Below are 12,988 nucleotides of genomic sequence, written 5' to 3' on the forward strand. Positions count from 1 at the left end.
GGGGACTCTGAGGTGGGCTCTCCCATCTCTGGGACTGAAGTCACCGAGGTGGTCAAAAAACTCCTTGGTGGCAGGGCCCGGGGTGGATGAGATACTCGAGTTCCTTAAGGCTCTGGATGTTGTAGGACTGTCTTGGTTGACACGCCTCTGCAACATCGCATGGACATCGGGGACAGTGCCTCTGGATTGGCAGACCGGGGTGGTGGTCCCCCTCTTTAAAAAGGGGGACCGGAGGGTGTGTTCCAACTATAGAGGGATCACACTCCTCAGCCTCCCTGGAAAAGTCTATTCGGGGGTTCTGGAGAGGAGGGTCCGTCGGATAGTCAACCTCGGATTCAGGAGGAACAGTGTGGTTTTCGTCCTGGTCGCGGAACAGTGGACCAGCTCTTCACCCTTAGCAGAGTCCTGAGGGTGCATGGGAGTTTGCCCGACCGGTCTACATGTGTTTTGTGGACTTGGAAAAGGCATTCGACCGTGTCCCTCGGGAATCCTGTGGGGGTGCTCGGGAGTATGGGGTACCGGACCCCTGATAAGAGCTGTTCGGTCTCTGTACAACCGTGTCAGAGCTTGGTCCGCATTGCCGCAGTAAGTCGAGCCCGCTTCCAGTGAGAGTTGGACTCCGCCAGGGCTGCCCTTTGTCACCATTCTGTTCATAACTTTTATGGACAGAATTTCTAGGCGCAGCCAGGGTGTTGAAGGGGTCCGTTTGGTGGACTCAGGATTGGGTCACTGCTTTTGCAGATGATGTTGTCCTGTTTGCTTCATCAGGCCGTGATCTTCAGCTCTCTGGATCGGTTCGCAGCTGAGTGTGAAGCGCTGGGATGAGAATCAGCACCTCCAAATCCGAGCATGGTCCTCAGCCGAAAAGGGTGGAGTGCCCTCTCAGGGTTGGGGAGAGATCCTGCCCCAAGTGGAGGAGTTCAAGTATCTCGGGTCTTGTTCACGAGTGAGGGAAGAATGGGCGTGAGATCGACAGGCGGATCGGTGCGGCATCCGCAGTGATGCGGGCTCTGCATCGGTCTGTCGTGGTGAAAAGGAGCTGAGCCGTAAGGCAAAGCTCTCAATTTACCAGTCGATCTACCTTCCTACCCTCACCTATGGTCATGAGCTATGGGTAGTGACCGAAAGAACGAGATCGCGAATACAAGCGGCTGAAATGAGTTTCCTCCGCAGGGTGTCTGGGCTTTCCCTTAAAGATAGGGTGAGAAGCTCAGTCATCCGGGAGGGGCTCAGAGTAGAGCCGCTGCTCCTCCGCATCGAGAGGAGTCAGATGAGGTGGCTCGGGCATCTGATCAGGATGCCTCCTGGGCGCCTCCCTGGTGAGGTGTTCGGGCACGCCCAACCGGAGGAGGCCCCGGGGAAGACCCAGGACACGCTGGAGGGACTATGTCTCCCGGCTGGCCTGGGAACGCCTTGGGATTCTCCCGGAAGAGATGTGTTGACTGTGGGGGTCATTTGAGTAAAGTGATCTAATTGTCATGTTCTAGAAACCAGTTTGGGGTAATTTGAGCAAAGCTTTGTGACAAAGCTTAAATGACAGTACACCATTTCAGATAATCTCACCACATTTGCAATTGGTGGTAAATTGCATAATGTACAGTCTTCTTTAGTATTGCATGTTAATTTTATTCTGCCCATGCCTTCTAATAAGTAAAAGCTTCAAATACAATAGTATTGTGTCATGTTTGGGACGCATTAATCTCAAACTTTGGACAGACTGGATTTTCTTTTTGCTGTGTTGGTGTATTTATACTGAAAAGATTGTATTTGTTTTCTCTTCTCAAAGTTTGTGTTGAGAGTTTACAGTGTAAAAGTGGAACATGGAAAATGAAAACTATATACACAGATTTCCACAAAAGCAATCAAAAATGATGCCAATGCCTACAAATATCCCAATGAAGATGAACATTCTGTTCTTATTATCTTTTAGTGTGAAGGTTCTGACTACATAAGGAGGCAAATTCAGGAATAGTAGCAATGATGTACTGATTGAAAGATGATTAAAAACATTAAAAGCAGTATGTTTGAAATTCATTGAACATCAAATAAAAGATTAGTGTATCCTGCACCAAACTAATGTTAATATTTTGGATCAGTTTGTACATTGTACTGTGAAATGGAGCAAAACTGTAAACCGCATGCTACTTGTGACCTTGCAAGTTAAACAGGCTTGTTTATGTATTTTGTATAAAGTGCAGTGTAACGTTTTCCAATCACTTCTTGTTGTTGATAATAGGATTGTTGTGTAAAGAGTTAGTAAGTTTAAGGTCCCGTTTTGTAATTGAAAGACTTGTGGAGACACCTCTCCTTAATACATAAACCAATTTTCAAATGTGCAGGATCTTTATAATGTGGGTCCACAGTATAATGATTTAATTCTCTCTTTTTTTGCCTATTCTCACACTCATTAGGTTTTGGGAATATGCAGTTTAAAATTGCAATTTGCTTGTTCCCAAGACAATAGTTCACTTCCTTCTATCTCTAGTTCTGTCACACTTCACTTGATTTGACTATCACTGTAGCCTTCCAATCCAAATGAAATGTGGTTCCTGGCCACTGATGATGGAATACAGTAAATGTGCGGTCACAAACGCCGATGTAATACATTTTGATCTTTAGGCACTATTCAGATAGCAAGTGTCTTAAACAAAACTAAATATAATGCAGCAATTCACCTTACAAACTGGACTGTTCTGTAAGCAGATGAAGAGGCAATAAATCGGGTGGTGATTGACATTTTGCTTGAAGTCTCTGCATTGAGCATTCTCAGTTTTACTTTCCTCTCCTTCTCCTTTTTTTTTTCTAAGCAGTTCTTTTTTCTGATCTTGTATAGATATCATTTTCCCAAAATCGGCCACATTTAGCACTCATAAAATTAAAATCCTGTTTGTATAAATCCGCTGCATTAACAGTGAAGAATAACGTGGAAACAGTTCTGCAATGTAAATTTGATTTAACCAGTTCTTAACTCTTAGCAGACAAAACATGCACAATCAATACCCCACAGCAGCATTCTGGACTTACTATACCCTAGACCTTTTTACATTTTAAGCCTATACTAATTATAGTTTGAGAATATTCAGGTAATTCTTAAGCACACACAAAAGCATTAACAGATGAGGCACATTTTTCAGTGGCCTTATTCAAGCTGTTTTAATATAGCCGGTTGTTTTAGAATAGAGAAGTGCCCTTGTAAAAGTACGGTTTTAAGCACATTTTGCTCCTTCCTTCAACATGCACCTTGAAAGACCCTTGGTAAAATGGACCTCAAAAACCCTTAAACTTAGGCTGTTACAAGAACTGAGGAAAGTAACTGTTTCCTGGCAGAATCTCATTCACTTCAAGAGATGCAAAGAAGGCCATTATAACAAGCTGCATCACATTCTTGTTTGACGTACTGTGGTGATCTGCAAGGCAACAGAGCAAGTGATTAAAATGGCCCTGTTCTTAACTTGAACTTAAAAATATTCCAAGTGGTATTACAGTATTCAATGCCATATCAGCAGACTAGCAAAAGATTTTTACCTTTTTTTAAAATATTTTATTAATTTTATTAATCGTTCCATACAAATTGATCAATTTTTACAAAAAATAGGATTGAAAACAAATCAACCCCCACCCCTGAGAGAGAGAGAGAGCGCATGGCCAACAGAGTAAAACTTAAAGCTAGCAAAAATAACTAAATTGATGAGTTTAATAAGCGTATTAAGATAAATGGACAAGAAAAAGAAATGGGAAGAGAATCTGCTTCCTCAGTGCTTTACATGCTTAATCTAAAATGTTATTGATTAAATCCTGCCAGGTTTTGAAAAAGTTCTGCACAGATCCTCTAAGTTAGAATTTGATTTTTTTTCCAATTTCAGATAGTATAAAACATCAGTTACCCACTGACTTAAAAGAGGACAGTTTGGATTCTTCCAGTTGAGCACGATTAGGCCGGAGTTATACTTCACGCGATGCATGCTGCAGCGGACGCTCCTGCTATGCAAGCGTTGTAGTGTTTATACTTGCGCGCGTACTTTATGTAAATCTGGAGGAATCCACCAGGTGGCAGTGCGAGATATTATCACGATGAGAACATGTTCAGCTTCTCTGTGTTGTGAATTGCCTAAAACACCTATTAAATTCCGATAACACCTTACCGCAATATCTCTGAAAATGATGTTTATTGATTAAATCCATAAATCCAGGGATGTATGTGTCCATTCCAGGAAGCATTGGGCACGAGTGAGAAACAGTCCCTTGACGAGGCCTCAGCTCATCGCAAGGTGAATACAAGCACACACATACACTAGCGTCATTTTAGCAGCACCAAATCCCCAAATCTGCATATCTTTGGAAGGAAACCGGAGCACAGTGTGGAATACAAGCAGGAAATACCAGCAACATAACTCCCTGCGAGACAGCAGTGCTATCTCTCCGCCACCGTGACACCCCCATGTGTGTATTTATTAACAGTATTCATTATTTAAACGAAATTATATGTAAAATGTAGCATACACACTTTAATGCATTTCATCATGAAAGTGATATCAAGTATAAATCTAAAGATTCTAAATGTGCAGAGAGATGGAATATCATACATTTAATTTGTTCTGTTTGGCGATCTATTGCCGCTTTCCACTGCTGAAGCAAAATGCCGACATACAGATGCATTCGTGGTGCTTTTATATTCAAGCGTCACATATTCCCGATCGTAATGACACGATACATTTTAAAAGTCTCACATACCATCTTTTGTGCCATCTATTTTTTGTTTTACTTTACCTGCTGTCGGGTCCAAGAAGCTCGTAGCGATTAAAAACTGGGATGACGTTTACGACCGTCTGCTTTAATGATAAAGTAAACTACGAGGTTAAAGTGGACATTTCGAAATTAAAGCCGAAATTTCCACTTTAATCACAAAATACACGTTTTCACCATGTCCTTTATTTTTTCCTCAGTGGCTCAAATATAACGCTATACATTATGTTGTTGTTGTTAAGTTGCAAAAATTAAAACATAAAAAAGACATATATAAATGACACAATACATTTTAAAAGTCTCACATACCATCTTTTGTGCCGTCTATTTTTTTTTGCAACTTCACATCGGCTACATAATGTATAGCGCTATTTGAGCCATTCATCAAACAGCAAAGTGCGCACATCAATCCCCGAAGGATCTCCATAGAGGCTTGCTGTCACATGTAGATAGTAAACAGAGACTCTGACGTCACGTTCCGACTTTTAGCACACTGCGCCCCCCGACTTTTTGCTGGTACTGCAACTCGCAGGACCTGCTCAGAGGACGCATGAAATGAACGCTGGGAACGCGTGGCAGCCATGATGTGGAAGCGTACGCGTTCTGAGCGTGAAGTATAATGAGCCCTAAGTCTACATGCCCATAGTGTAGTAAAGGCAATTACAGTTTGTCCTTCTCCACTTTAAGCCCATCTGGAAGTACACCAAACACAGCTGTTAGTGGATTAGGAGAGATTGTGACACCGAGGCTGTCTGAAAGGCATTTAAAGATTTTGGTCCAGAATAATGTTAATTTGGTGCACGCTAAAAACATATGGCCCAATGAGGCTGGAACTTGATTGCAACGTTCGCAGGTTGGATCTTGCCCTGAGAACATTTTGGACATTTTTGAACGAGACAGATATACTAGATATATAATTTTAAGTTGAATAATAATATGCTTTGCACATATGGAGCTCGAGTGAATTCTCTGCATTGCTACCTTCCACTCCTTTTCTGACATGTTGAGTGAGAGATCTTTTTCTCCACTGTCCTCTTGGATCTTTGAAAGGGAGGGACTCTAAAATGGTTTTATATTTGCAGAAATGCTGTCTGAATCCTCAAAACTAAGCAATATTTTTTCCAGCATAGAAGAAGGTGGGAGTTGAGGAAAATCGGGCACGTTCTGTTTAACAAAGTTTCTGATTTGAAGATAGTGAAAGAAATGTATTGCTGGAAAGTTAAATTTGGAATGTAATTGTTCATAGGATGCAAAGACGTCTATGTAAAGATCTCTTAAGTGATTTAATCCCAAATCTTTTCCATACATTTAAAACTCCATATGTTTGCGAGGGTTGAAAAAGGTGGTTCTCATGCAGAGGTGCCACAGATAAAAGCTTCTCCATCTTAAAATGCTTCCTACATTGGTTCCATATTCTGAATTAGTGAAGCACAATTAGGTTGTTAGTATATCAGCGATAACTTGCATTTATGGGGGCACAAAGCAGGGAATATAAAGAAGTACTGCAGGATTTTATTTCTGTTGCGGACCAAGCCTGTGTATGTTCATCTGTGTGTATCCATGTCCCGATTTTTACCATTTCCATTAACCTCCATACAATAATTAGACTGCCTGGTTACCAAGATTACTAGTACTCAATATAAGCCACTACATTAGCAATAAGCTTTCACTTCCACTTTAATGTTACTTATAATTCAAAACTCTCGGAGTGTAAGGTTTGTTCCTTCAGTCACCTCAAAGCATCGCTGAAATAGTGCTTTGGTGTAAAGCTTTTTAAAGTTTGAAATGACCTGCTGATCCATGGGCTGAAGTAGGGAGTGGTGTTGGGAGGAAGGAACTTGACCTTAATGAAGTCGAATTCCTCCAGTAGATTGTCCTCAAGGTCTGGAGGATGAGCTGGAGCATTATCAAAAGCAGCAAGACTTTGAGCGGCAGATGATTTTCTAAAAGGTTTCTCTCCACTGCAGGACTGAAGACCTCGTTGATACACTCAACAAACAAGATACAAGTGACCCAAGCCTTGCTGTTGGACCTCCACATAACATTTAACTGGCTCTTTTGCACCTTGCATTTCTTGAAAGCTTGTGGATTCTCAGAATGATACATGAGCAGGGGCTTGACTTTGAAATCCCCGCTTGAATTAGCACACAACAAGAGGGTGAGACGGTCTTTCATGGGCTTGTGACCGGGCATTGCATTCTCCTCTGCTGTAATGTAAGTCCTCTTTGGCATCTTTTTCCAAAAAAGCCCTGTCTCATTGCAGTTAAAAACTTGCTGTGGCAGGTAACGCTCGGAAACCATGAGCCTCTGGAACTCTGCAGCGAATGCCTCAGCTGCCTTAGCGTCCAAACTTGCGGCCTCTCTGTGCCTCACAATACTATGGATGCCACTTCTCCTTTTAAAGTTATCAAACCATCCCCTGCTGGGCTTGAAGCCTTCTTCATTTTCTGTTGACATACCTGGCAGTTTACTTACGAGGTCGGCGTACAAGCCCTTTGCCTTCTCGCAGATCAAGTTCTTGGTCACAGTATCATCTGCTAGTTGCTTGTCATTTATCCACACGAGAAGCAACTTTTCTACATCTTCCAGAACATGTGGCCGTTGCTTTGATACTCTCGTGACTCCTTTTGCTGCATCTAGCCCCGTTATTTCTTCTCTCTTCTTTAATATCGTGCAAATCGTAGAAGGAGATTTTTTATAAAATCTTGCAATGTCGGCCACTCGCACACCTCGTTCATGCTTCTCAGTGATTTCCATCTTAATTTCCACCGTAATCATCTCCTTCTTTTTACCACCTTCCTTTTTAACTTTTTTCTTCATGGGGGCATTTTCACACACACACAATAATGCTATATACTAGCACAGATGTTGACTTATACAAGTGAGCCACAATCCCGTAGTGAGTGAGAGAGAGAGAGAAGTTGTGATCACGTGAGGCTCTGCAGACAAAGTGTATGCGTACTGCTCGTACTGCAAGACCTCCCTCGTTTATCAAGTCAAAATTTATTACAATTTTTTGCTCGTCTTGCAAAACACTCGCAAACTGAGGTTCCACTGTAATCCTATATATTTTCACAAGCAAATAAACAATTTCTGCCCAATTAACCTAAGGGTTTTTCACATTACTGTATTCAAATAAATTTACACAAATAATATATCGTAATGTTCATTTTTCATCACTAGATAAGTAGTTTATAAGGTGGTTGTATGGCAGTTAACAGTTGCTGTTCATCTATTGATTCTTTTTATTATGTTGCCTAGAAAACTACACACAACAGAGCCCAGAGATGAATGGTTCAACCTCACTCAACACATGTGCCTCTTCCACCTACAGTAACAGCAGTAGTTGTGCTGATGCATCTGCCACAAAAATGGTAAGTGATACTTTTCCGTTTCTAAAGGTTTATTTTTCCTTTAGCATTTTAGCACATCATGTACTTTGAAAATGTCATAAGAGCTTCCCACTATAAAAAGTAAATTCATGCTCATGCAAATTCACCAGGCAAGAATTTCCTGTCCTCTGCTGAAGCTGTTCTTAATTTAAACGTGGCAATAGACTTTTGAGATTGTCTCCAGCTTTTTGTTCTTTTTACTACTATCAGCTGACATGATTTTTTAAAATATTTAACTAATGTAGAGGTGTGAAATAATTTAAGGTAGCTTGGGATTACGAGTTTTTTCTTAGGCTTCAGGGATTCTAGTGTTTAAAGGCTTGAAACTGTATAAAGCCTGTAGAGTTGAGAAGATACCAGATAAACTATTGCACTATGTTGGAGACTAGAGAGAAAAAAGGACATTATTCAGTATTACAGTAATCCCTCGCTATATTGCGCTTCGACTTTCGCGGCTTCACTCTTTCGCAGATTTTAAATGTAAGCACATCTAAATATATATCACGGATTTTTCGCTGGTTCGCCGCTTTCTGTGGACAATGGGTCTTTTAATTTATGGTACATGCTTCCTCAGTTTGTTTGCCCAGTTGATTTCATACAAGTGACTCTATTGGCGGATGGCTTAGAAGCTACCCAATCAGAGCATGTATTACATATTAACTAAAACTCCTCAATGATATAAGATATGCTTCCCGCGCGATGCTTGATTGTTTGCTTCTCTCTATCTTTCTCACTCTCTCTGCCTGACGGAGGGGGTGTGAACAGAGGGGCTGTTTGCACAGAGGACACGGACGCTCCTCTACAAAATGCCGCTTTATCGCGGTGCTTCTGTATACATAAAAGCATGTATTGATTTTTTGATTGTTTGCTTTTCTTAGCGAGCGCACTCTCTGACATTCTCTGCTCCCGGGAAGGTGCTCCTTTAAAGATAAGATATGTTTGCATTCTTTTAATTGTGAGAAAGAACTGTCATCTCTGTCTTGTAATGGAGCACAGTTTAAACGTTTGATTAAAGGGTGTTATTTCATGTCTAGAGGGCTCTAATAATGTTAACAGGGTGGGAGAGTTTATAAGGGCTTAAAATATATAAAAATAACCATACAAACATATGGTTTCTACTTCATGGATTTTCACCTATTAGGGGGGGGAGGGTCTGGAGCAACCCCTTGACGAGGAGGGATTACTGTATATGTACGATTCAGGGAAGATTCCAAAGGATTATAAAAGAAACGTATAGTAACAATTCCAAAGAAAGCAGGAACCACAACTTGTGAAAAGTGTAGAACTGTTAGCTTAACATACCATGCATCAAAAGTACTTATCAAAAATTATATATAAATTATATATAATTATTATATATTATATACATATATACACATATACACATATATACACATATAAAAATATATACATATATACACATATACAAATATATATATATATATTAGGGATGCACGAAATTTGACGCGAAAATTTTCGGCGAAATAGCATTAGCGGTTTCGCCGAAACGTAAGAAAGCCCGAAAATAAAAGCCGAATTGTCGCCACGCCTCTCCCATCCTCCGTCTCGTTCGGCTGTCATTACGCATCAAACACGGAGTATGTCGGCGGTTTGGAAGCACTTCAAAGTTTCAGATGAGGACAGCAAAGTTGCAATATGCAACATTTGCTCTGCAAAAGTTTCAAGAGGGGTTCAACAGCAAAGACATTTTGACTACAGGTTTAATACACCACCTTAAGTCAAGACACGCAATTGAATTTGAGGAATACCGTCAAACAACGTTCGTTAAAACTAAGCCAACTAGCACATCAACACCCTCGGTTGCCACATTTTTTGAAAAAATTAAGAAATTTGCAAATGACAGTGCTAAAGCACGTGACATAACAGAGAAAGTAATGGAATTCATTGCTTTAGATGACCAGCCGTTTTCAGTCGTGGAGGACATCGGATTTGTAGGCTAATACACCACATTGAGCAGCGTTACACACTGCCAAGCAGACGGTATTTTGCAGAGACCTCTCTACCTGAAATGTATGGCGTGTTGCAAAACATGTTCATGAGCTCATGACCACAGATATCTCTGCTCTAAGTTTTACCACAGACATATGGAGCTCTGACGTTAGTCCAACTAGCATGCTCAGTTTGACAGCGCAGTGGATAAACGCGAGTTTAAATTGCAAAACATTCTGCTTCATGCACAGGAGTTTGTCGGCTCACACACTGCAGCAGCAATATCCGATGCTTTGGCTAACATGTTTGAAACTTGGAATATAGACAAGTCTAAAGTGCATGTGATTGTGAGAGATAATGCACGGAACATGATAAAGGCTATGGATGACAGTGGATTAAAGAGCATACCTTGCATGGCACACACGCTGCAGTTGGCTGTGAATGAGGGAGTGCTTAGTCAGCGGAGCATATCAGAAATCACAGCAACTGGGAGAAAAATTGTGGGACATTTTAAGCATTCTCCGCTTGCTTATTCCAGACTACAAGATTTGCAAAAACAGTTTGGGATGCCAACAAACGACTACAGCAAGATGTGGCCACTCGCTGGAACAGTACATACTATATGTTGCAAGGATTACTTGAACAGAAGCGGTTTTAGCTGCATACATGACAGATCACGACCTGCCAGCAACTTTGAGTGCACATCAGTGGATGTTGGTGGAAAACATTGTCTCTCTTCGCCCGTTCGAACAGTTAACCAAGGAAATAAGCTCAGCTGAAGCGTCTGTTGCTGAAGTTATTCCACTGATCGCAGCTCTGAAGCGCCTGCTTGGAAAAGAGGCGGAAACAGATCATGGCGTAAAAACAGCTAAAAAAAACTCTACTGGAGGCTGTTAACAAACGCTTCCAAGACATTGAGTCCAACCCTCTTTACGGCATTGCAACAATATTAGATCCACGCTTTAAAGACCATTACTTTGACAATGAGAAAAGGCAGGATGTACGCGAAATGGTGCAAACAGAGCTTACGGCTCTTGAAACCTCTTGTGAAGCACAAGCCGCGACGGGAGAACAGAGCAAACTGTGCCTGAGAAACGGTCACGCATACAAGTGATGAGGCACATTCCTTCGCTTTCTGATATGTTTGACTAAATTTTACAGGAAAGCGTCCCAACCCACAGCGGTGTAAGAGCAAGCGCAGCCTCACAAGAAGTAGCAACCTATCTAGCTGAACTACCCATTGGCAGAAGTGACAATCCACTTGACTACTGGCGCGTGAACAAAGATCGCTTTCCTTTGCTTGCATGGACTGCGCGCAAGTACTTATCTGCCCCAAGCACCAGCACAGACAGTGAGAGATTATTCAGTGCAGCATCTCATGTTCTTGATGAGAACAGAAATCGTCTCTCCAGCCAGAAAGCTGAACAACTTTTGTTCATAAAGAGAAATCTGCCACTTTTGCTAAAATAAAAGCAGCCTAATTTGATGTTGTTTACAGTTAAAGGTTTGATTTATTTATTCTGTTATTGCAATGTTGTTTTGCACAGTAATTTAAAATTGAAGTAAAACGTTTAATGCAGGTAATATTTTGCACAATTCGTAAAGGCACTAAAAGCTAGCACAGACTGAGTGATTTTATTCAGTGCAGTATGTTCTTCATGAGAAGAGGAACTGTGTCTTCAGCCAGAAAACTGAAAAACTTTTGTTCATAAAGATAAACCTGCTTCTTTTGCTTAAATTAAAAGCAGACCAATTTAGTGTGTATAGTTATGTTGTTTACAGTAAGAGGTTGGATTTATTTATTTTTCTTCTGTTTGTGTACTGTTGTTTGGTACAGTAATTTAAAATTGAAGTAAAAAAGCAGCTAGCATTTTTTTTGCACAATTTTGTTACAGAAAGAAATTTTATTTAGTTTTGTTATTGTTAAACAGCCTTATTACTGTTATTTATTATCAATAAAAGTTTAAATGCTTAATTAATTTGTAGTTTTTTTAATACAAACAAAAAGAAAATATTTTAAACATGTTTTTTAATGAAGCCATTTTCGGTTTCGGTATCGGTTTTCGGCCAAGTGCATCCAAAAATTTCGGTTTCGTTTTCGGCCCAGAATTTTCATTTCGGTGCATCCCTAAAATATATATATATACACACACACACACACATATATATGCAGTTTGGGCAACCTTGTTAATAGTCATTATTTTCCTGTAAAAAAATATATATCGTTGGTTGTTACGATAAAAAATGTCAGTTAAATATATCGTATAGGAGACACACACAGTGATATTTGAGAAGTGAAATGAAGTTTATTGGATTTACAGAAAGTGTGCAATAATTGTTCAGACAAAATCGGGCAGGTGCATAAATTTGGGCACCGTTGTCATTTTATTGATTCCAAAACTTTTAGAACTAATTATTGGAACTCAAATTGGCTTGGTAAGCTCAGTGAACCCTGACCTACATACACAGGTGAATCCTATAATGAGAAAGAGTATTTAAGGGGGTCAATTGTAAGTTTCCCGCCTCCTTTAATTTTCTCTGAAGAGTAGCAACATGGGGGTCACAAAACAACTCTCAAATGACCTGAAGACAAAGATTGTTCACCATCATGGTTTAGGGGAAGGATACAGAAAGCTGTCCCAGAGATTTAAGCTGTCTGTTTCCATAGTTAGGAACATATTGAGGAAATGGAAGACCACAGGCTTAGTTCAAGTTAAGGCTCGAAGTGGCGGACCAAGAAAGATTTCGGATAGATGAAGCGATGAATTGTGAGAACAGTCAGAGTCAACCCACAGACCAGCACCAAAGACCTACAACATCATCTTGCAGCAGATGGAGTCACTGTGCATCGTTAAACCATTTGGCGCACTTTACACAAGGAGATGCTGTATGCGAGAGTGATG

The 12,988-nt window shown here is 40.6% G+C and overlaps 1 protein-coding gene across 2 annotated transcripts in view; it reads left to right on the forward strand.

The window, feature by feature from the left end:
* The window catches only part of ppp1r12c (protein phosphatase 1, regulatory subunit 12C), a 252,081-nt gene that overhangs the window by 113,427 nt on the left and 125,666 nt on the right, over window positions 1-12,988 (forward strand). For both annotated transcript variants that reach the window (XM_039773835.1, XM_039773836.1), the window contains exon 9: window positions 8,005-8,117. In XM_039773835.1, the coding sequence (XP_039629769.1) occupies window positions 8,005-8,117 (113 nt within the window). The remainder of the gene's footprint in view (window positions 1-8,004; window positions 8,118-12,988) is intronic.

The sequence above is a fragment of the Polypterus senegalus genome, chromosome 13, assembly GCF_016835505.1.
Source record: "Polypterus senegalus isolate Bchr_013 chromosome 13, ASM1683550v1, whole genome shotgun sequence".
Taxonomy (NCBI): Eukaryota; Metazoa; Chordata; class Cladistia; order Polypteriformes; family Polypteridae; genus Polypterus; species Polypterus senegalus.